The sequence below is a fragment of the Chelonoidis abingdonii genome, chromosome 3 (genome assembly GCF_003597395.2).
Source record: "Chelonoidis abingdonii isolate Lonesome George chromosome 3, CheloAbing_2.0, whole genome shotgun sequence".
NCBI classification, from domain to species: Eukaryota; Metazoa; Chordata; order Testudines; family Testudinidae; genus Chelonoidis; species Chelonoidis abingdonii.
Genome location: NC_133771.1, coordinates 211443810 through 211465210, shown reverse-complemented (window position 1 = coordinate 211465210; position 21401 = coordinate 211443810). Strand labels below are relative to the sequence as shown.

Sequence of the window (21401 nt, the reverse complement as noted above, 5' to 3'; positions counted from 1 at the left end):
CACCTTGATACAAGCCTGGAGCACTGCTCCGGAAATCCAGCCCCAGAGAGATCTCGCCAGGCACCTCATCCGTCCTGATTGTTTTTCTTGGACCGTCTGTAATGAAAGGGATAAAAAAATTTATTAGATTTGGCATTCTGAGCACCCCTAGCTTGGAATCTGGCTCAGTGATTGAAAATCATTACCATCCATAGCAGTGCAGTGGCCTGTGTGAAATGAATGAAGGACACTTGTCCATTAGGAACTGGGCTGTGACCACCATGGTTGGCAGATGCAAAGGAGAAGACAAAGAGCAGTGAAATTAAACTAACCCATCAGTCCTAGAGACGGGTGCTCCTAGTCAGGGTTGAGGCACATTTGGTGAGGTGGGCCGGTTGTCCTGCACCTGTTCTGTGGCTGTGAATGGGAGGCTTCTTTCTCCAGGGCCGTCAATCTGGCACTGGATCTGCTAGGACCTACGTTTTCAAAAGTGACTAGTGATTTTGGGTGTCTCCCCTTCCGAGTGCACAACCTAGAAGATCTTAAAGGGAGCTGTTTGTGAGAAATGCTGAGCACTGACATTCCTGATAATCGGGCCCCTTTGAGGTGCTTCAAACTAGACACCCCAAAATTGAGACACCCCAAATCACTAGTTGCTTTGGGAAATGTAGGCCATTTCTTTTTAAAAAAAAAGAAGAGTTATGGTGGGTTTTTTCCCCTCCTTGGCTCTTTCAATGATCCTCATTTTAAACAAGTGGAGTAATTGTCAAGAGAGGAGAAAATCTGACCTTATAATGGGCAGTCCAGGAAGCGGCTATATATTCAGCAGATAAGGGGACATCTCTGATTGCATGTTTGTCTTTGGGAAACATCCTAGCAGCTGCCCCTGCCAGCTCTTCCTTTGCCTGCAAAAGGACGGAGGGACAAAATCCACAAGGTTGGCTTCAGCATCACTGAGCCGGCAGTTACTGAAAAGATAATCCCCGAAAGACTGGACCTGGAAAACGATGCCTTAATCTGCTAGGTTGGTTGCAGAAGGGGATGCATCACGGGGGGGCATGCAGTTTTCCACCACTGTGCTCAAATTATAAACGCAGTCCCCCATGTTTCCAAAGAGAAGAAGGATGGTGCAGTCTGAGGATCAGTGTATTAAAGATCATAAGGTGTTCAGATAGATACTATAGTGATGGGGCCATATACATACTTAAAATAAGATATTACAGAATAGCTATGCTGGTCAATTTATCCATGTAGACAAGGCCTTATTCTACAGAGAGGAGATTCAAACCTCTCTTTTGTAAACTATTAGGTGCTTGTCTGCTGGCTATATTGCAATTTCCTGCTCTTGCATTTTTTCTCGCATTTTGTCTCTAGCATTGGGGCAGTCAGTGTATTTAGGCTGGTTTACCTCAGTGTACGCTCAAGGGGTTTTGTCTATTTATTTCCTTGGCAATTCTGAAGCAAAAGACAAAAATAACCAAGTGCAATCAGTACTCCGAGCTCGGCTGTCTTGTGCACAATCTGCCTTTGCAAACAGGATGCGGAAAGCCACTGGCCTAGCAGAGAGATGTTTGCACATTGGGCTTTTCCAAAACAAACACACAGAATTACTGTACTTTGTGTGCTGAGGAGAAAGCGAAGCACAAAAAGAATCCAAGTCCAAGGGAGAAGACTTCACACAGCTCGCTTCCAAGCCAGAAAAAATCTCCTGCATATGTTTTGAATGTAGGGCGCAGATTCAGGCCTGAACTGTTTATTCAGAATGCTAAGAAACCGTAAGGAATTACAACTTGACCAAGAAGTATTAAAGGAACATCCACCCAGTGATTCAGGGAAATGAGTTAGTCGAGGTGTCTTTATTAAAATGGTCATTTACCAGGGCAAAAAGAATGAAGTCAGAAGGAATTTAGCCCTAAGAAATTAACTCTTTAGGTGCTGCAGACATATGTGACTCAGTTACAGCTGCTCTGGAAACTACCCCCTGAGAATACCGCCAGCACAGAGGCCTCCCTTGCTGACATATATCTGACATTAAGGTTCTACGTGAGTAGGGTTGCCAGGTGTCTGGTTTTCAACCAGAACGCCTGCTCAAAAAGGGACGCTGGCAGCTTGGTTAGCACTGCTGTCTGGGCCATTAAAAGTCCAGTCGGTGGCACATCTGGGCTAAGGCAGGCTCCCTGCCTGCCATGGCTCTGTGCAGCTCTTGGAAGCAGTGGCATGTCCCCCCCTCCAGCTCCTAGGTGTACGGGAAGCCAGCCTGGGGATCTGCACGCTGACCCTGCCCCAAGCGCCAGCTCCACAGCTCCCATTGGCCAGCAACCATGGCCAATGGGAGCTGTGGGGGCGGCGCCTGTGGATGGGGCAGTGCACAGAGCCGCCTGGTTGCACCTCCGCGTAGGAGCTGGAGGTTGGGAAAGTGCTGCTGTTGCTTCCGGGAGCCACCTGAGGTAAGCGCTGCCCAGAGCCTGCACCCCTCACCACCTCCTGCACCCCAAACCCCTGCCCAGCCCTGATCCCCCTCCCATACTCCAAACCTCTCAGCCCTAGCCTGGATCCCCCTCCTGTACCCCAAATCCCTTATCCCCAGGCCCACCCCAGAGCCCATATCCCCAGCCAGAGCCCTCACCCCACCTCCACACTCGAACCCTCTGCCCCAGCCCAGAACCCTCTCCTGCACCCTGAACCCCTCATTTCTGGCTCCACCCCAGAGTCCTCATCCTCTCCTGCAGCCCTCACCCACTCCCACTTCCCAACCCTAATTTTGTGAGTATCCATGGCTTGCCATACAATTTCCATACCCAGATATGGCCCTCAGGCCAAAAAGTTTCCCCACCTCTGGCTTAGTTGCTCAGAGTTTTGCAGGAAGTGAAAATAAATCTGAGCAAATACTGACACTCTTTCTGCAGTATTCACCCAGCTGTAAAAAGCACCATAAGTTGTCTGTCTGGAAAATAAATTTTGTACTGTTCTTGTATAAGCACCAGTTTAATCATCGAGGCCTAAATTTACAAAAGTGACTGGAGAAGACACATTAGCAAATGAGGACAGCTGGTTAAGCCAGTGACCTAGTCCTCGGAAGATTGTGGGTCAGTTCTCAGCTTTATCCCAGTGTGAGTTTGTATGCAGCTTGATGCCTCAGTTTCCAGTCTATGATATGGGGGTCGCAATCCATCCTTCATGTATTTAGACTGTAAACTCTTTGGCACAGATATTGTCTCTTACTCTATGTTTGCGCATTGCATAGCACACGTAATCCCATTCCTTTTTAGGCACTAATACGCTGCTACCTCGATATAACGCCACCTGATATAACACGGATTCGGATATAACGCAGTAAAGCAGTGCTCTGGGGGGGCGGGGCTGCGCACTCTGGGGGATCAAAGCAAGTTCAATATAACATGGTTTCACCTATAAAGCGATAAGATTTTTTTGGCTGCCAAGGACAGCGTTATATCGGGGTAGAGGTGTTATAATACAAATAATTAATAATACTTAAAAATAATTAATGATTTTTTTTTGCTGCCAGTTTGTGACACCTTAAATCAGGGGTAGGCAACCTATGGCACGCGTGCCTAAGGCGGCACCCAAGCTGATTTTCAGTGGCACTCACACTGTCCGGGTCCTGGCCACCCGTCCGGGAGGCTCTGCATTTTAATCTAATTTTAAATGAAGCTTCTTAAACTTTTTAAAAATCTTATTTACTTTACATACAACAATAGTTTAGTTATATATTATAGACTTATAGAAAGAGACCTTCTAAAAACGTTAAAATGTATTACCAGCACACAAAACCTTAAATCAGAGTGAATAAATGAAGACTCGGCACAGCACTTCTGAAAGGTTCCCGACCCCTGCCTTAAAGGGAGGTGGCTTTCTTAGGACGGGTGCTGAGTGCTTTCTGAAAATCAGGTCCCAGCAAAGTGACCTGAGTTGGGAACCTACAAATTGAGGCATCCAAAAAGCACAAGCCACTTTTGAAAATATAGGCCTTGACCTGGAGACAAACAGCTTCCAAAGTTTCTCTTTGAGAGCCCAACTCCCCTGGAGAGCGAGCGAGCAGAGTGATGTTGGGACTTTAAGAAAGCAGCTAGTGAAGGGAGAAGTGGGTGCAGATAGCTGGCTGAAATGGTAATACCTGTTTGGCAAATGCAGCAAGTCTAGCAAATGCAATCTGGGAAAGTCGTCCGTTTATTTGGCATCTGGGTTTCACATTGTTTTACTGAAACGCTGCAGCTTTGATTGTCAGCCTGCAAGCAGCCTGACGGTATATGAGACAGCTCTTTCCATGTGTCTGGCTATTTTGACTTCTAGGCTTCCTGAAAGGATAGGTCAGATCTTCTGCCTGGTTATTGTGAGCTATAAAATGTAAGCGTGTTGTAAAAAGCCATATTTAATGGAATAAATAATTAGAAATGACATTTCTGAGTGGCAATATACCACTTACTATCCAGGACAATTGCTCTCCTGAAATGGCAGCTTTTTATAGCATGCAGTCTTTCAAATTTTGCCTGAATTAGACTTTATTGTTGGGCTTCTAAAGATTCAGGCCAAGATTTTTTCAAAAGCGACTAGTGAATTTGGTGCCCCAGTTTTTGGGTGGCTGAATCTGAGACACTTCAGGGGCTTGATTCTCCAAGGGCCAGGACTCAGCACTTTCTGAAAATCAGACTTCTTTTAAAGCGTCTCAAGTTGGGCATCCAAAAAACACGTCCAACATCATGAGTCTCTTTTGAAAATGTACGACCTGGCGCCTGTTAAGTAACACAAGTCCCAGGAAATAGCCATGTTTCTCTGTCCCTCCTTGGCAACTCTATGTGACTGCCAGCTGTAGTGAGATGGATTGTACAATCCCTAATTATCTTTCCCCCGAGGCAGTCTGTTGTAGCAAGTCCTTTGATTTTCTCAGCCTGGAATGCAGGTGTTGATTAATGAATACAGCTTTATGAGTCCTGCCTGAATCATCTCCAAACTAGTGTTAGAGCGGGAAGGACTCCGGAAGTCCTTAGTCTATTATTTACAGTAAATCTCTCCTAATCTATAGATTTGTTAAACAGTTTTCTTTTCCTTTCGGTCTGGCTCAATTATCCTATTGGTGGAGGCTCTTTATTCCCGTATGAGAGGGCTAATACCATCCAGGAACGACATAAACTCACTGCCATGTGGGAAAAGACTAGAGTTTAGTTTCTAGTCTCACATTCTAGCTTCTCAGACAAGCAGGAGAGATAGTCCTGTTATGTTTAGACAGTTAACTTAACTGTGAGATCCAGCCCTTTGCTTCCCCATGGAAAATCCCACATACTGCACAAGAAGTCCGATTTTCAATCACAGTTAAGTAGTTCCTGCAAAATATGCACACGCGTGTGGACACAAAGATGGCTGCACATAGACCTGTGCAAAAAGGCTGTTTTCCGGTTCAATGGGCAAACCGAAAAAATAGAAGAATACATTGTTTCTGGTTAACCTAAAATGAAAAACTTCCAACATTTTCAGGAAACTGGAAAAGTTTGAAAAAAGTAGTTTTGAGTCAAACAAAATAGTTCATTCAGCCTGAAATGAAATGTTTCCTTTCATTTTTGAGGCTTTTTTTTTTTTTTTTTTACCTTTCAAAAAAAATTGAAGTAAAACTCAAAACAAAAAGTCAGTTTGAATCGCAAGGTTGAAAGGAAACATTGTGCCTTTTCCAAACAATTTTGAGATGAATCTATGAAATATTTCGTTCGACCTGACACTACATTTTTTTGTTTGTTTCATCCTAAAAATGTTCCCCAGCTCTAATTGCACATACATCGCTTCCACTGGTGAACATAAGGGGCATAAGTCCCCGGGTGAACCTGCATAGCCACTGTAGATACAAAATTAATTACCCATTTTGTGTATGTAAATGTATGATTTGCGCACACAATTTTTTCTGCACGTACAAGTGCATAATGTGGGATAGCACTAGTGGCTCTTTAGGACATTATCTCTTTAAGATCCTTTCCTGGACTGGAAGTTAAGGCAGTGATAGGCGTTTGCTGTGCACAGCAGGAACATTCGGAGCCAGTGCGAAGCAGATATCTGATGGTAGGTCTATGAATGCCATGTTCAGTGTTGGACTTTATTTCACAAAGCAATGGCCCAAATGCTCTATGGAGTAAAACAGTGCCGTTCTGTTGACTGTAACGGAGCTAAGCTAATTTACACCTGCTAAGGATCTGACCCATAGTTTTATGATGCGTTTCCAGGCTGAAAGCTGTTGTTAATATTCTAAATTAGGCCCTCTTTGTTCTGAAGGTTTATAAATGTCTAATTCTTTTCCAAAGCACACTAATATAGCTAGGTACGTACACAACCCCCAGCAGTGTATTATCTGAACACCTCATAATCTTTAATGTATTTACCTTTACAACACGCCCTATGAGCTAGGAAGTGCTATTTTCCACTTAAGGCACAGGATACATATAGGATTACCAGATAGCAATTGTGAAAAAACGTGACGGGGTAGGAGGTAATAGGCGCCTATATAAGAAAAAGTCCCCAAAAACACGACTGTCCCGTTAAAAATGGGACATCTGGTCACCCTAGAGACACAGGACTGGAATCTGGCTGTTCTGAGCACTAGGACAGTCCCTTAATCACAAGATTATCTTTCCTCTTTATTGCCAACTTGTTGCAATTTTATCATGAGACTTATATGTGCTGTTTTACTTAAAGCCCTAGCTCCTGGAGTCATGTGAATATGTGAGATTTTCTGCTTTTCATTAAAAAATTTAGTTTCTAGCCTGCCGGCTGTGGAGGAAATCTGGGGGGCTGTGGCTCAAACACCAGAAGGCAAATAAAAAGAAGCCAACATTTATTATTTTCAGGATTTTTAAGCCTGTCTCATGATTTTGAGGGCCTAACTTGTTATTGAATGTTTGGGGCTGGCTGGAAAACAACATTTCTGGTTTGTAAAAAAAAATGGAGATTTCCAAATTTGTTACACTTTCAAGGGGAAAAAATAGCCACTACTCCAGTGTTTAGGGCACTCAGTTGGGATGTGGGAGAGGCAGGTTCAAGCCACTGCTCTGAGTGACAGTGCCTTCACCAGCAGGGTATAGAATCAGTCTCTCTCTTTTTCTCTGGTTTAGGGGACACTTAATGATTTATGCGCAAAAGGAGGACTTCACTTTATAGCTTTGTGGTTAGGGCACTCACCTGGGATGTCTGAGGCCTAGCTTCAAGCTCCTGGGGCAGAGTACGGGTGTGAACACATGTCCTCTACTGCTCAGGCAAGTGTTCTGTTTTCTTTGATTTGGCCAGACATTTTAACCTGGACCCGAGAAAACTTCTTTGTTGACGAATACCCAGCTGACTGTAGTTGACAGTTCTGCTTCCTATACTATTCTCTATGAGCTTCGCAGGTTAATTATATGTGATATAACTAGGCTTGGCAGATTTTCATTTTTTAAATAATTTTGATGCATAATATTGATTATTTGTAAGCATTGATTATTTAGTGGAAATAGACACAAATTCAAAAAGTTAAAGCTTTATAGCCATCAAAATACAAACCGTCAACATCACATCTCAAAATATACAGAGTAAATAGCTTTAATTCAAACTCTAATGAGTTCTCAAGCAAACTTTTCTTGGCCTATCTGTTAATTTCGACTATGATCAATGGAAATATTTGCCACTGGTTTATGTGTGTATGGTGAAATTGACATTGACTGACGATTGATAAAAATCTAATCCCTTCAAGCCTATGTATAAAAAAAAACCTAAATCACTTCATGGTTTTATACTGAAGTTCTAATGCTCAGGGGGTGTAACCAGTAGAGGTCCCACTGACTTTAATGGAGCTGTACTGCCGTTTATATTAACATAGAATTTGGCTCTATATGTTCATACAGCTCTCTCTCATTGGAATACGCACATTTGGGTGTTACTGTGATCATGTTATTGTCAGATCAGAGCTTAAAATGAGGTGCCGGTCACACAGGCGGCTGATATCTTACAAAATAAGTTGCAGGCCTGTCTGCCAGTCACTCTCAACTATTGTTTCGGCAGGTCATTGTGTGGGAAACAACAACAGACGGCAACCTGCGTTGCACTGAGAAATGGTTTTCCTTTTGCATTTGGAGTTATTAGCCCTCCCGCCAGGACCTCGGCCCTGCCTGCACACAACCAGATCTACTGGAGTTTTGTCAGTCGGCATTGTTTGCTCTTGGTTTCCAGGGAGTATGTAAGCATAAAAGGCCCCTGCCCCCGAACCATTCAGGCTCACTCACAGCATGTCATGGTGTTTCCTGAGCGATGTCAAGATGACCGTGTTTCTCCCCCCGCCTTTCGCTTATTCAATCTGCTGTTATTTTTAAAGAATTTGTCATATGCCCCAAAATGTTTCCTTTTGCCAGGGCAATCACACACCAAAAGTCAGCTTGGATTGGAATTACAGAGACATATTGTCAAAACCTTCCAGCTCTTCGTCCCTAAAACCAGTGTTCTCAGAAGGTGAGTGTGTTGAGTTCCCAGGCAGGGCACTTATCAAAGGTGCTGCTTGCAAGCATATTGCGTTGCATGAAGGCATTTAGCAGGTCAAATAAAACCCATGTTATCTGTCTTAGTTCAGAAGGACGTCCAAGCTCAGCTATTACTGTGTTTATTAAGGTAGCACACAGGAGCCAGCCGAGATCAGGTCCCCACTGCGCTAGGTCCTGTACAAATACATACTAAGAGATAGCCTCTGCCCCGAAGAGGCTACAACCTGACTAGACAAGACAGACATGGGGCAGCGTAGCACACAAGCAAAGTAATGATTTGCAAGTGTCATGTTAGTGCCATGAGTTTTTGTTTGCCTGTTTTTTGTTTCAATCCATTTAGTCCCTATGGCTGAGAAGTGAGTATGGTGAAATTTGCCTTGGAGTAATTTCACGAGTGCTGCTTCGGACCTGTGCCTGCTTTATTGTCTTCCTGTTTTCTGCTGCCTTTAAAAAGACTGGGCCAGAGCCTCAACTGGTGTAAATTGGCCTAGCTCCATTCTCCTTAATGGAGCTATACCAATATACATCATCAGCTGAGACTCTGGCTCATGGAATATAAAATGAAACATAACAGATTATTGGGGATGTGGGGCCGACAGTTCAAATAAAGCAAGGCCACTTTCTTCTTCTCTGTTAAACAAACAATATCCCCCCTCCTAGTTCACCCAATAAAAACCTAAATGTTCTGAGGTTCAAAAAACCATTTTTCTGTCATTATTTTTCATTTCTGTAAAGCTGTAGCATTGTAAGTAGCCTGAGAATAGTTAAAGCAGGACCAGCTCCCTCTCCAAGTCAGGGTGGGCTAGAGGACTGGGACTCAGGAGATCTGAGTTCTGTTGCTGGATCTGCCATGGGTCACCTGGGGCAAGTCACTTCCTCTCCCCATACCTCAGTTTCCCCAGTGGTAAAATGGGGATAATAATGAAGTGCTGTGTCACCTACTGATAACTGAGCAGGCCTAGAATGATTTCTTTAGAAGCATGTTGTTTGCTCTTCCAACTTCTCCTCGCTAGGGATCGCCGGCGGCAGGAGAGACTCTCAGATGATAATTGCAGTGTGCTGGGTTTGATTAACGGTTATAACTAAATATCTAAAAACAAATTAGACTTCCTGATTCCTAGTGTCTCCCAGTAAGACATTATCTCTGTTTGCAGCTGCTGAGTCTAGCTTTCCCCCTTTGCTTTCATTGTACAAAGAAAATCCTCCTTCAAATCTTTCCCTTCCCTTTCTGGATCGTCTCCCAGAAATTTAGTAGCAGTCCCTCCAATCTTCACAGCCTGTCCACAGGGAGATCGTCTGCTCCCCCCGAGATTGCAGGCAAATATTGTCCTAATGAAACATTTGACTAGTTGCATCTTTCAAATCTGCAATTCAGTCCCTATGGAATAATGAAAATGAATCAGAATGCCTTACATCTACTTAGTGACGCTCTGTTCCCTACTCTGTCTGCCCCTCCAGACGTGGCAATGGCAACCGGCAGCAACAGGCGGTGTAAGTTACAAAGAACAATGATTTTGCAGAGGGCAGGGGTGCTGGAACCAGGCAGGGGTGGAGAAAGGACCATGGCTCCATCACTTTTAAATGTGGGGGTGGGGTCTTGGGGGAGAGATAGTGTAGGGACAGGGCCTCGGGGGAAGGGGAGGTGTGACAGCAGGGGCTCGGGGAGAAGGGGTGGTATAGGGGCGGGGTCTTGGGGGAAGGGGCAGGGCGGCACATGAGGAGGGGCGGGGCCACGGTTTGGGCACTGGTGGCCCTGCACGTTTAGGGGGCTTACGGTGCTCCTGGCTGAGAAGCATCTTTCAAATCATCCTCAGCGCTTTGGTTGCAAAGTTTTCAAAGGGGAAGTGCAGAGTAGCTGTTAGGAGGTCATACTGTACCAACGCATGTGGAGATACTTTTTCAAAAGGGGAAAGTGCCGTGGCTGAATCGCAGTAATTCCTGCTATTTTCTTTCTCCCAGACACTGCTGGAGTATAAAGTTCCTTGGGACAGAGTGAGAATCATGCTTTTTATTCATATACTCGGCGCAGCCCATGTCAGTGCCTGAGACAGCTGACAAGGAAATCTGCTTTTTAGTACAGGATGTTTAGAGTGACATCCATATTAGACCCATAAGAAATGTGGGGCTGGAAGGGACCTTACGAGGTCATCTAGTCCACCCCCCCCATGCAGAGGCAGGATTTAGAATACCTTAGACCCAATCCCTGATGGGTGATTGTCTAACCTGTCCTTAAAAACTTCTAAGGATGAGGATCCCACAACCTCCCTTAGTAACCTATTCCAGACCTTCTCTCTCCGTATGGTTATGTAAGCAGGGGAATGGTCCTGCTATTGTGGGGAACTTTCCTGGCTTCTGCACTACCCCGGTGAAGTGGGCTGGCGAAAGGATCTGAGTCCTCGCTCCCACTTCCTTTACCCAGAGGCCTCCCTGCCCTTGAGGACTCCCCTTCCACTCTCCTGTCTGGCAGAGTCCTTGTAATCCCAACAAGGCTGGGCCCAGGATTCCTGGGGGGCTCAACCCCCAACCCTGCTATGGTTACCCAGGACAGGGGCTAGGGTGTCCCCACTCTGGGGTACTCTCTTTGCACTGCGCACCTCCCTGACCCACTGATCACATCATACAGTTTAAAGCAAATACAAGTTATTTAATTAATAATTAATTTAAAAAAAAAGAATAAAGGGAAAAGGTTAAAGGAAAACACATCACCCTGCTCTGTGGCAGGGACCATCACAAACAGTGTCTCTGGACATCAAGGCAGTTAACAGTCTGTTCCTTGTAGGTCCCAGGCCTCCTTCTCAGGCCTGGCTGTGCTGCAGGGACGCTGCGGGTTGGACATTTGCTCTGGCGGTGGCCACACGCTCTCAGGCTCTGGGTGGCAGGACCCTTCTCCCCAGTGTCACCCCCGCTCTGTCAGGGTTACGATCCCCCTCCAAGTCTGGCCTGCACAGCCTCTTGGCTGAGGCGTCTCCCTGTGCTGGGCCCACTGCCCAGGGTCCCCCTCGCTCTCCCCAGCTGCTCACCGCACCCAGCTCCGGACTGCTCCAGCCCCAGCTCCACACTGCCTGAGCACGACTGCTGCTGCTGCTCTGCCTTCAGCTCCCTGGGCTGCTTGTCTGGCCTCTCTGGCTCCAGTTGCTACAGCTCTGCTCCCAGGGCAGGTCTGCTCTGCAGGCTGCTTCTGTGACTCTCTCTCAGCTCTCACCTGCTTCCTGGGCTGCTTGTCTGGCCCCTCTGGCTCTGGTTGCTGCAGCTCCCCTCCCAGGGCAGGTCTGCTCTCTCTGGGCCGTGCTCTGGCTTTTTGGCCAGCAGCTCTGCTCCTCGCAGCTTAGCTTAGACCCCTGCTCTCACCTTAGCTCGGCCTCACTCTGTCTGACCCAGGCAATTTCAGCTCAAACGGAGGATGGGACCCACCCTGGCCTTCTGTCTCTTTGATTAGCCTGCCCGCCCTGTCAATCAGGCTGACCTGGAGCACAGGCCTCTCGCCATTGTTCCTGGGGACTGTCAGTCTAAGGGTCCTGATTTGCCATCAATCTCTCCCCTTTTAGTGCTGGGAGCTAGGAACCAAACACCCCCACTGAATGTTTAGTAAGGGGATAATAGTCCTCTTACAATTAGAAAGTTTCTCCTAATATCGAAACTAAATCTCTCCTGCTGCAGATAAAGCCGATTGCTTCTTGTCCTACCTTCAGTGGGCATGGAGAACAATTCATCTTCAGCCTCTCTATAACAGCCCTTAATATATTGGAAGACTGTAATCAGGCCCGCTCTCCCCAGCCTGCTCTTCCTGCACTAAAACTCTTTCAGCATTTCCTCACAGATCAGGTTTTTCTAAAACTCTTACCATTGTTGTTGCTCTCCTCTGGACTCTCTCCAATTTGTTCACATCGTTCTTAAAGCGCAGTGCTCGAAACTGGACACAATATTCCAGGTGAGGCCTCACCAGTGCTGAGTAGAGCAGGACAGTTACCTCCTGTATCTTTCTTACAACACTCCTGTTCATACATCCCAGGATGACATTTGTCTTACTCGCCCTAGCCCGGCTGACTCCTTTTCAGCTTGCAATCCACTATAACCCCCAATCTTTTTCTGCCATAGGGCTGCCGAGCCAGTTATTCCCCATTTTGTAGTTGTGTGTGAGATATCGCACTCCGAAAATGTGCTTGTGATGTGAAAATGACATAACTGAGATATACTTGATGCAAGATGGCTCATGTGAGATATCATTGGAAAAGTTATGACTTACTGAATGCGATTATCCAACTTGTATGCCTGTGTCATGTCTGTATGTGAAGTTAGGAATATTGACCATGTATCTGTATTTCAGCTATGCTATTGTGGGCGATCCCCTCCCTCCCGCTGGCTAACACTTCAGGTACAACAACGAAAAAGCTGGACAGTGCTGATGGCCCATCAGCAAGAGAAAATGGAGTGTAAAAGAGCTTAGTCTTCCTGTGAACGTGTGATTCAGCCTGTGAAGAATGGCAACGGGGCCCTACAGAGGCTGGTGACCATATCACTTGATACTGGAACCTGGATAGCTCAGTGGTTTGAGCATTGGCCTGCTAAATGCAAGGTTGTGAGCTCAATCCTTGTGGAGGGCATGGGGGTAAAAATTTGTCTGCGGATTGGCCCTGCTTTGAGCATGAAGTTGGAGTAGATGACTTCCTGAGGTCCCTTCCAGCCCTGATATTCTACAATCTTGAATTCTGTACTTTTCCACGAGAAGCTGAGGGATGTGTTTCAAACGCGGGAAACAAAGGACTCCCACCTTACACAAATCCTATTGAAGGGTGGGGACTGAGGTTATCCCGGCCATCAGTTCTCCTCAGCTACCCTACCCAAGATGACTGCTGGAAACAATTAAGACTGAACTGGGGGAAAGAACTGGACCCAGGCTGGAAAGACTTCTGGCCTGTGAAGAAGATTATTAGAACCACATTTAGGGTGAGAACTTACATGCAACCAGTTTCTTTAGTGTATTAAGTTTCATTTATGTGCTCTGTTTTATTTTCTTAGTAATCTGCCTTGTTCTGTCTGCTACCTCCTTAACTACTTAAAATACACCTGTTCTAGTTAATACATTTATTTCTGGTTTATAATATAACCCAGTCTATGTGATTTCTACCTGGGGGAGTGAGAAGTTGTACCCTCCTCTACACTGAGGGAAGAGGCGAATTTCATATACTTTGGGGTTTGTACTCCTAAGGGGGATGGATATCTGGGTGCTGTGGCAAGCCCCATAAGCTGAGCCTTCCCAGAGTGGATGTGTGTCTCTCTGTGCAGCTGGGTGTGTCCCTGCCTGTGTGCTTGGCTGGAAAAAGCCAGGGAGCCTGGCCCAACAAGACCAGGTAAAAGGGGGCCCAGGCTGGCAGAAAAGTCTGGCTCAGTGGTGGCCCGACATCCCAGGGGGTCCAGCCCATCACAGTGCATTTGATTTTTTCCTTCCCAAGTGTAGTACTTTGCACTTGTCTGTGCAGAATTTCATCTTCTTGATTGCAGATCAATTCTCCAATTTTTCAAATTTTTGAATTCTAATCCTGAGCTCTGAAGGGCTTGAAACCCCACCCAGCTGGTGGCAGCTGCAGGTTTTATAAGCATCCACTCCACTCTGTTATCCAAGTCATTAATGAAATACTAGACCCAAAACAGGCCACTGCAGGACCCCACCAGATATATCCTCGCAGCAAACCATTTGGAGAGCAAACACTCGATAAGTATTCTTTGAGAATGGTCTTATGACCAGCTGTGAATCCGCCTTACAGTAAGTTCATCGAGATCACATTTTCTTTGTTTGTGTATGAAAGTGTCACATGGGACTATGTTACAAGCCTTATTAATGTATTAAATTGCAGCAAGGGCAGTTTAGGTTGGACATTAGGAAAACCTTCCTAACTGTCAGAATGGTTAAGCATTGGAATAAATTACCTAGGGAGATTGTGGCATCTTCCTCATTGGGGATTTTTAAGAGCAGGTTGGACAAACACCTGGGATGTCAGGGTTGGTCTAGGTAATACTTAGTATTGCCACAAGTGCAGGAAACTGTACTAGATGACCTCTCGAGGTCCCTTCCAGTTCTATGATTCTATATGCAGATGCATCAGATCTACTGCTCCTCCTGCATCCATTAGGCTGGTTACCCTGGCAAAGAAGAAAATAAGGTTGATTTGCCCTGATTTGTTCTTGACAAATCCACTTTAGCTGTTACTTATCAGATTATTATCCTCTAGGTTTGAACAAATTGATGTCTGATATTAAGCCAAGAGTGTGAGTTCAATCCTTGAGGGGGCTATTTAGGGATCTGGTGCAAAAATCTGTCTGGAGATTGGTCCTGCTTTGAGCAGGGGCTTAGAGTAGATGACCTCCTGAGGTCTTTTCCAACCCTGATATTCTATGGTGATATCTTCAGCGGGCTAGGGAGATATACAGAAGAAAGAGCTTGGCCTCTGTGCGGGGCAGAGGGTTTTCTGAGGAAGGGAAGATGGACCTTGTCGGATTTCTCCCCCTTTGCAACACTGGAGATGCAGAATTGGAATTCAGCCTGCCACTTTAACTGGAATGTGACCCTGGAAGTCTGACACCTACATACAAATAGCACCTTCATTCTCAGCTAATCTGCTCCTTGCATCTAGTCAGAATCCCATCTGCTGACTTCAGTGACACAAATAATATTTTCACTGCTTTTTCCTCGTGCGAGCTAGGTCAAGCGTATTCATCTTCCAGGAAAGGAGCTGCAGTCTGTTGCTTCTTGTGCATCCTCATCAGAACTGGTTATTAGTTTCTAATCTAGGACACCTGTGCTAGCCCACAGGTGTCACAGACTCTGTTCTCGCCCATCACCACGAACAGGAAATAACCCAGCTCAGCTCGGAGCCCTGGCTGAGTTTGCAGGGCTGGAAAAACCCAGCCCATCCTTTTATATGTAAAGCGAGCACCTTTGAACTGCCCTCATGGGCACCATAAACATGGAATTTCACTAGCTTTTTTTTTATGGAGCTTTTCCAGCACAAGCAAAACTTTGCACCAGGAAGTGAAGCAACAGAAGAATCCTGCATCAGAACGCCAAGCAAACCAGCATGGGGAAGGTCAGCAGGGAGAGGCAGAGCACCTCAGATTATATCAGTGGAGCAGAGGTGCAGGAACTAGGGGTGCAGCAGGTGCTGCAGCACCCCCAGTTTTTGTGTGGGGTTCCACCACCCTGCACCCAAGGTCCTGCCCTCACCTGGGGTCCCAACTCTCGGCTGCCTGACCTGCATGCAGGGCTCTGTTCTCGGCTCCACACGTAGAGTCCCAGATGCCGCAGGATTTGTGCGCAAGGCTCTTTTCTCAGCCCCGCAAATGGGGTCTCAGCCCCCTTATCCCTGTCCATGTTCCTTCCCCCCGAGCGATGACCCAGCCCCTGGCCCCAGGTCTGGAGGGTGGGAGACCAGGGACTGGAGTTAAGCAGAGGGTGTGAGGTAAAGTTTGGGGTGGGGACCAGTGGCTTTCAGCACCCTCACTGTAAAAAAATGTTCCAGCACCACTGCAGTGGGAATATGCATATGAAAGGCCAAAAGGGGACAGAGGGCCCAAGAATCTCGGGGGGAACTCTTCTGCCCTCCCTTTTACTCGGAGGTGGCACAGCCTAGCAGACAAAGTAGGCTTTAAGACACCTCTGCACCTCCCAAATTCTGGGTGCATCTACTGTCAACCAGAGCTGCTCTAGATTATAGCAGCTTCCCCAGCCACAGCTCTGCCAGCCTGGGCTAGCTGGGACAGCATGCTCAGGCTAGTAGACGTGTGCCCCTGGCAGCCCTAGACATGGAGCAGCGGAGGGTCATTGTTGTGCCAAGGAAATCCAGCTTCTTTATGCCATTCCAGCAGCATCAGGGCCAGGGTGTCTGTGTGTGCTTCCACTGTGTTTATGTGAAGAGCTCATGTTGCTTTACAAATATCAGTATGAACACAGCCTCCCTTAGAGGTCGGGAAGTGGGTTACCTGCTTTTACAGAGCAGGAATAAGTTAGGGCCCCTTTCCAGGGCGGTCACTGAGACATTTGCTGAGAATCTGCTGCTGAGGAGCATTCAGTCTACAGGTAGCCCAGCGACCCTAGTCGGGCCATTCCTGGGGTCAGCGTTGGAGAACGTGCTTTTCTAACTTGCTGAGCCTGGATCTGAGAGAACAGCTTGGTTAAGAGTGAGAAGTTCTAGGTTGCCCCATGGGTAAGGGGTAGTTGGGTCAGACTCTCAGTGAATTCAGTGGGGTAGCTCAGGGATAACGAAGGACAGAATTTGACCCACTTAATCACCCTGCACAAGAACATACAACAGTTCGTATTGGGGGGCAATAGAGACTCTGTTCATCTAAGAAGACGACATTGAGGCTGGAGAGTTCAAGGCAGGAGAGACTTTATTGCAGGCTGCAGAACACACCATGAGGGCTGAGCAGCCAGCTCCCTAGAGGAAAGCGTAGCACCAGTCCATTAGACAGGAGGCACACTGCTGAGCCTGGCTCGGACTGGCTCCATATGACCCTTTCAGCCACCTTTGGAAAACCGCATGGTCCTTTTTTAACAGGAGGAACTGGCCCAGAAGGATGTATGCCTAGGGGGAGGAACAGAATGAGTTAGCACTGCTAACGAGTTTCCCCCGCCCACTCATTTGACTCCATACCCTGGAGGGGCTGGTTAATTTGAAACCTGGGCCACTTTATAGTCTAAGCTTTGCCAGACAAGTAACTGCTTCCCATCCTCCGATTACTTCATTAGCGGCGCTCTGCCAGGATAAGGAACTCTGCCTGTTTTTAGCCTGGTGCTCAGCTCTCCAGAACAAAGGGAAGCCAGGTTTGCTCTGACACAAAGGGGTGATAGGCTCCTCTTCTAATGGTGCTAGGAGCCTCTCTTCATTTCCTTTCTCCGGGGTAGTAACATCGCTACTACGTGTGCAGTGCAGCCTCGGGCCTTGTCTGACCGGCTCCTTCGAAAGAGGCTGTTTTCATGACACGAGGCCGTTGCAGGTTAACTAGGGTGACCAGATGTTCCGATTTTATAGGGACAGTCCCAATATTTGGGGCTTTTTCTTATATAGGCTCCTATTACCCCCACCCCCTGTCCTGATTTCTCAGGCTAACTCCACCCCATATCCACTGGAACAGTGTCTGTCCTAACTTTTGTGCCGGGGGTGAATCAGCCAGGAACTGGTCCCCACTTCGCTCCACTCTTACCCGTTTTGATTGCAGCCTGAAAGGTTAGCTATTGTAAAAGACAAGGACAGGCTCAGGGTTGTTGGGCCTAAACACTGAACTGCCTTGACAGTCACTGTCTGCTAAAGGAGTTAGCTCACGGGTTCTGCAGTTGTCCCATTAGAACTCCAGCAGGAAATGGACCAGGCAGTACGAGGTGCCCATTACCTGATCAGCAGCACAGCTCAAACCCTGCTGTCACCTGGTTACTACAGTTCAACAAAAGAAGGTGGCATCATATATCTGTTGCGGTCTGACTTGCTTCCTTTGCATCCCATGGTAACAAGGTGATGCACATGTACTAGGAGGAGAGAAGGCCACGCATCCAGTGACCATAGCGGTTTGTTCTGCCCTAACTACTTGACTTGGTAGTGATGCTACAGGTGCAGATGGGATCCAGTAGTTACACAGAACTGATCCCCAACACAGACAGGTGGAGCAGGGTTTGCTCTTCTTGAAATCTACACAGATCTTCCCACAGCCCTTCTGTTCATTTCCTTTCAACCAACATGCACAAAAGGTTAACTGGCCTAGAAGTGGAAAAACGTTTTCCCTATGGGGGAGATGGCTAACCAGCATTCAAGAAAGGTAGTAAGAAAGCAGAGGCGTCTGTTTCCCCAGTGATGGAATTTCCCAAGCCAGCACTACAAACTTAATAGCTCAAACTTCTTTAGCTTAGCTGCTGCCAGACTCACCATAACAAATGCATGACATATTTTTAATTCTGTACTCCCACTCTCCCATGGGAAGTCCTTATGGCTTTCTTACAAACAAATTCTGCAACAGGGGGAAAAATGGGTTTAAAAACCCCAAAGGCATGGTTTGAAAATTTCCGGTTGGACTGTAAAGAACTCTCATGATGCATTCAGTTTAAGATTGAAGAGATTGGAGTTTGCCCCTTTGAACAACATTCAGTCTTGCTCCTTTGAATAATTCAGCACAACTACCCTGCAGAGTTTAGAGCAAGTGATGGTAATGAAGTGCCTTTAAGACCATAATAGCAGGAGAAACTGTCATAAGAGCAAAATCACCAGAACAGTCTTCTTAAAATCAAGTCCTTTCATAGTCCCCATAAATAGAACAGAGGTTGGGAAGGAGTGGGAGGAAAAGATGGTTACCTTGTCAAAACCCTTTGTGGCTAATTTTAGTCCAAGCTCGTCGTTAATGCCATCCACTGCTGTAACGTCCTTATCGCCCATTGGCTCAGACACAAACGCTTTGAACTTCTGAGTTCTGGTCACCATGATCTGCAACAGTGGCAGCGCGACGGTGGGAAGGAGGCAAAGAACAATCAAAGGCCAATGCTGATATCACACCTCTCAGAGTCCCCCTGGAAGACCAGCAGTCCCTCAGAGCAAATGTCCCCCTAAGCATCCCTCCCTTGTCTTAATCCCAATGTGATCCACGTTCCGTACAAAGCCGACTCCCACCTCCCTGCTTTGATGGCTGAAGCTTATTAACATCAGGAGTAAATAAGCATGAACCTGTGGTTAGAGAGGTGGATACTAAAGGTGCATCATTGCATGAATAGTTGGCGTGTCCCTCATTTGGGTTCTTTAGCACCCTGCATTTGGGCACCAGCGGTGCACCAGGAATGCCTCAGACACCTCCCAGATAAGGCCCTTGCTCCCTGTTGACTGAGCAATTTCTGTCCTGTATAAACTTCATTTTCTATCCCATTAAAAAAAACAAAGACTCTAAGTTACACTTAACTTGTAATAATGTTTTGCTGCCTCTTCCGGCTCAGCAGCATGTCTGAAAAGTCAGGCTGATGTCTAAGCATCAAGGCATCCAAACTCAGGGGCCACTGTTGACACTTTTTGTTTCAATCAAGACGCATCCTTCTGTATCTACACTGGGAAAACCAGCGCCTGTTTTCCAGCCCCGGTGCAGTTGCATTGTTGCCACCAACAGCATATGCATTTATACTGCCCAGTCGTGACAAGCTGCTCAGAGGCTGGTAGCATCAGCACCGCTGCTGATAAACCGGGCACTGATTTCCCCTGTGTGCAGGCGAGCTCAGCATCTAATGAGCTGCATGAACCCACAGAGAAGAGTAGCAGAGTCCTGGCCCATCCCGCACTACAGGGCAAAACCCAGGGCTCAGCTGGCTAGCTAGTTCCTGCTGCCAATTCTAGCATAGCACCATCATCCCTGCCTGTCAGTCCCCTTCACCTGCCCAGCTGGTCTGATGGAGAGAAGCCATCCGCAGAAAGGGGACGGTGGCGAAAGCAAGCCAGAGAGACTGGGGCCACTTCTCTACCTTCTCACACATCTTGGGCTTTAGAGGCCTTGATGGAGAAGCAGCAGCAGTGGGTGCTTCCCAGGCCCAAACTTGAGGTTTGTGAGTACACCTCCCTCCCCACCATGGCCTGGGCTGGATATGCTCTGGCAGACTTCAACTGCCACAGGCTTCTGGAACCCCTGTCCCTATGACATCACTGCCCCGTGCCACAGGAACAGGCCTCTTGCTCGGCCCGGGTTTTAGCTGTCTGCAGTTTCTCCACTGAGAGAGTCCTGATTGCAGCCGCTGGGCGTTTAGCAGGAAAAGTGCCCGCGGGCCCCAGGGCGAGCACTCAGCGGCTAGGAACACTCCTGCAGTTATAAATATCGCACAGTGCAGTGCAATAGAAATCAAACCCATAAATACAGCTAATGCAGGTTACACCGCGTCCCTACCCACAGAAGGGGGATATTTTCAAGTAACAAGTAGAGGGTTTTAGCCCAACCCCCCCATTCATTCATGCATCAGGGCCTGACTTGCAGAATCACTAAACATTGATGACAGCAGGTGCTGAGCATTTCAGAAACTCAGGCACAGTTTCCAGCTGGGCTCAGCAGCTGCAGGCTGGGCTGATTGTTGAGAGGTTACCATTTGGGCACCTCAGTCAGTGCTCAGCTCCCAATGCCACGCCTCCCTCTCTTCAGAGCTGTGGGAACCTGAGCTCTTTGGGGAGTTGGGCCTTGGCTATGCCAGTCAAGGGCTCACTCCTGCACTGAGTCACTCCCATTGACTTCACATGCAAGGCCAGGCCCAAACACCACCTACCTTAGGATTGCCTGGGGCACGTGGCAGCGAGGGGATAGCTCTGGTGGGAAATAAGGGAGAAAGAAGGTTGCCGTTTCTCCTTTGCAGATGAGCACCCTGCCCTTGGGCTTCTCCAACACATTCTTGATTTAAATGCTGGGAGGTAGAAGCTCAAGGACTTGTGTGGAGTGGAGGGGACTCACGGGAAGGCAAAGAGAAGGGTGTTGGACTGTCCCCGGCATGGGGTGCGGAGGATCTGGAGGGACTTGTGGACAGGTGGGGATGATATTATGGAGGTGACATCTCCTTCCACCTAAGGCTGCCTGTGTGGGAAGGGACCCCGGAGCGATCTGTTCACAGCCCTCAGCAGGAAATCTGCTGCAAAGGCAACAGAGGTCCCAGCTGTGTTAACCTGCTACTCACTGAAACCCTTTCCCCACTACATGGAGGGGTGTCTCTTCATGTCTACACTATGGTTGCCCTGGCAGGGAGCTGGGGGAGCAGAGACATCTCCAGAGCCCCCGGATTTGGAGGTTGGATCCCCAGTTGGTTCCATGCAGAGCAAGACAGCCCCCTCCAGACACAGAGTCAGAGGATGATTTACAAGGGAGAATTCACATGGTTTCGTCTCCCAGGCCCCACACCAGATTGTGCCAGAGGAGGACATGATCTGC

The 21401-nt window shown here is 47.4% G+C and overlaps 1 protein-coding gene across 1 annotated transcript in view; it reads right to left on the bottom strand.

Moving 5' to 3' along the window:
• Window positions 1-16869: 16869 nt before the first annotated feature.
• The window catches only part of BANF2 (BANF family member 2), a 50962-nt gene continuing 46430 nt past the window's right edge, over window positions 16870-21401 (bottom strand). The window contains exons 2-3 of the mRNA XM_032795870.2: window positions 18818-18946; window positions 16870-17062 (exon numbers count right to left, since the gene is read on the bottom strand). Coding sequence (XP_032651761.1) covers window positions 16916-17062; window positions 18818-18943 — 273 coding nt within the window. The 5' untranslated portion in view covers window positions 18944-18946 and the 3' untranslated portion in view covers window positions 16870-16915. The remainder of the gene's footprint in view (window positions 17063-18817; window positions 18947-21401) is intronic.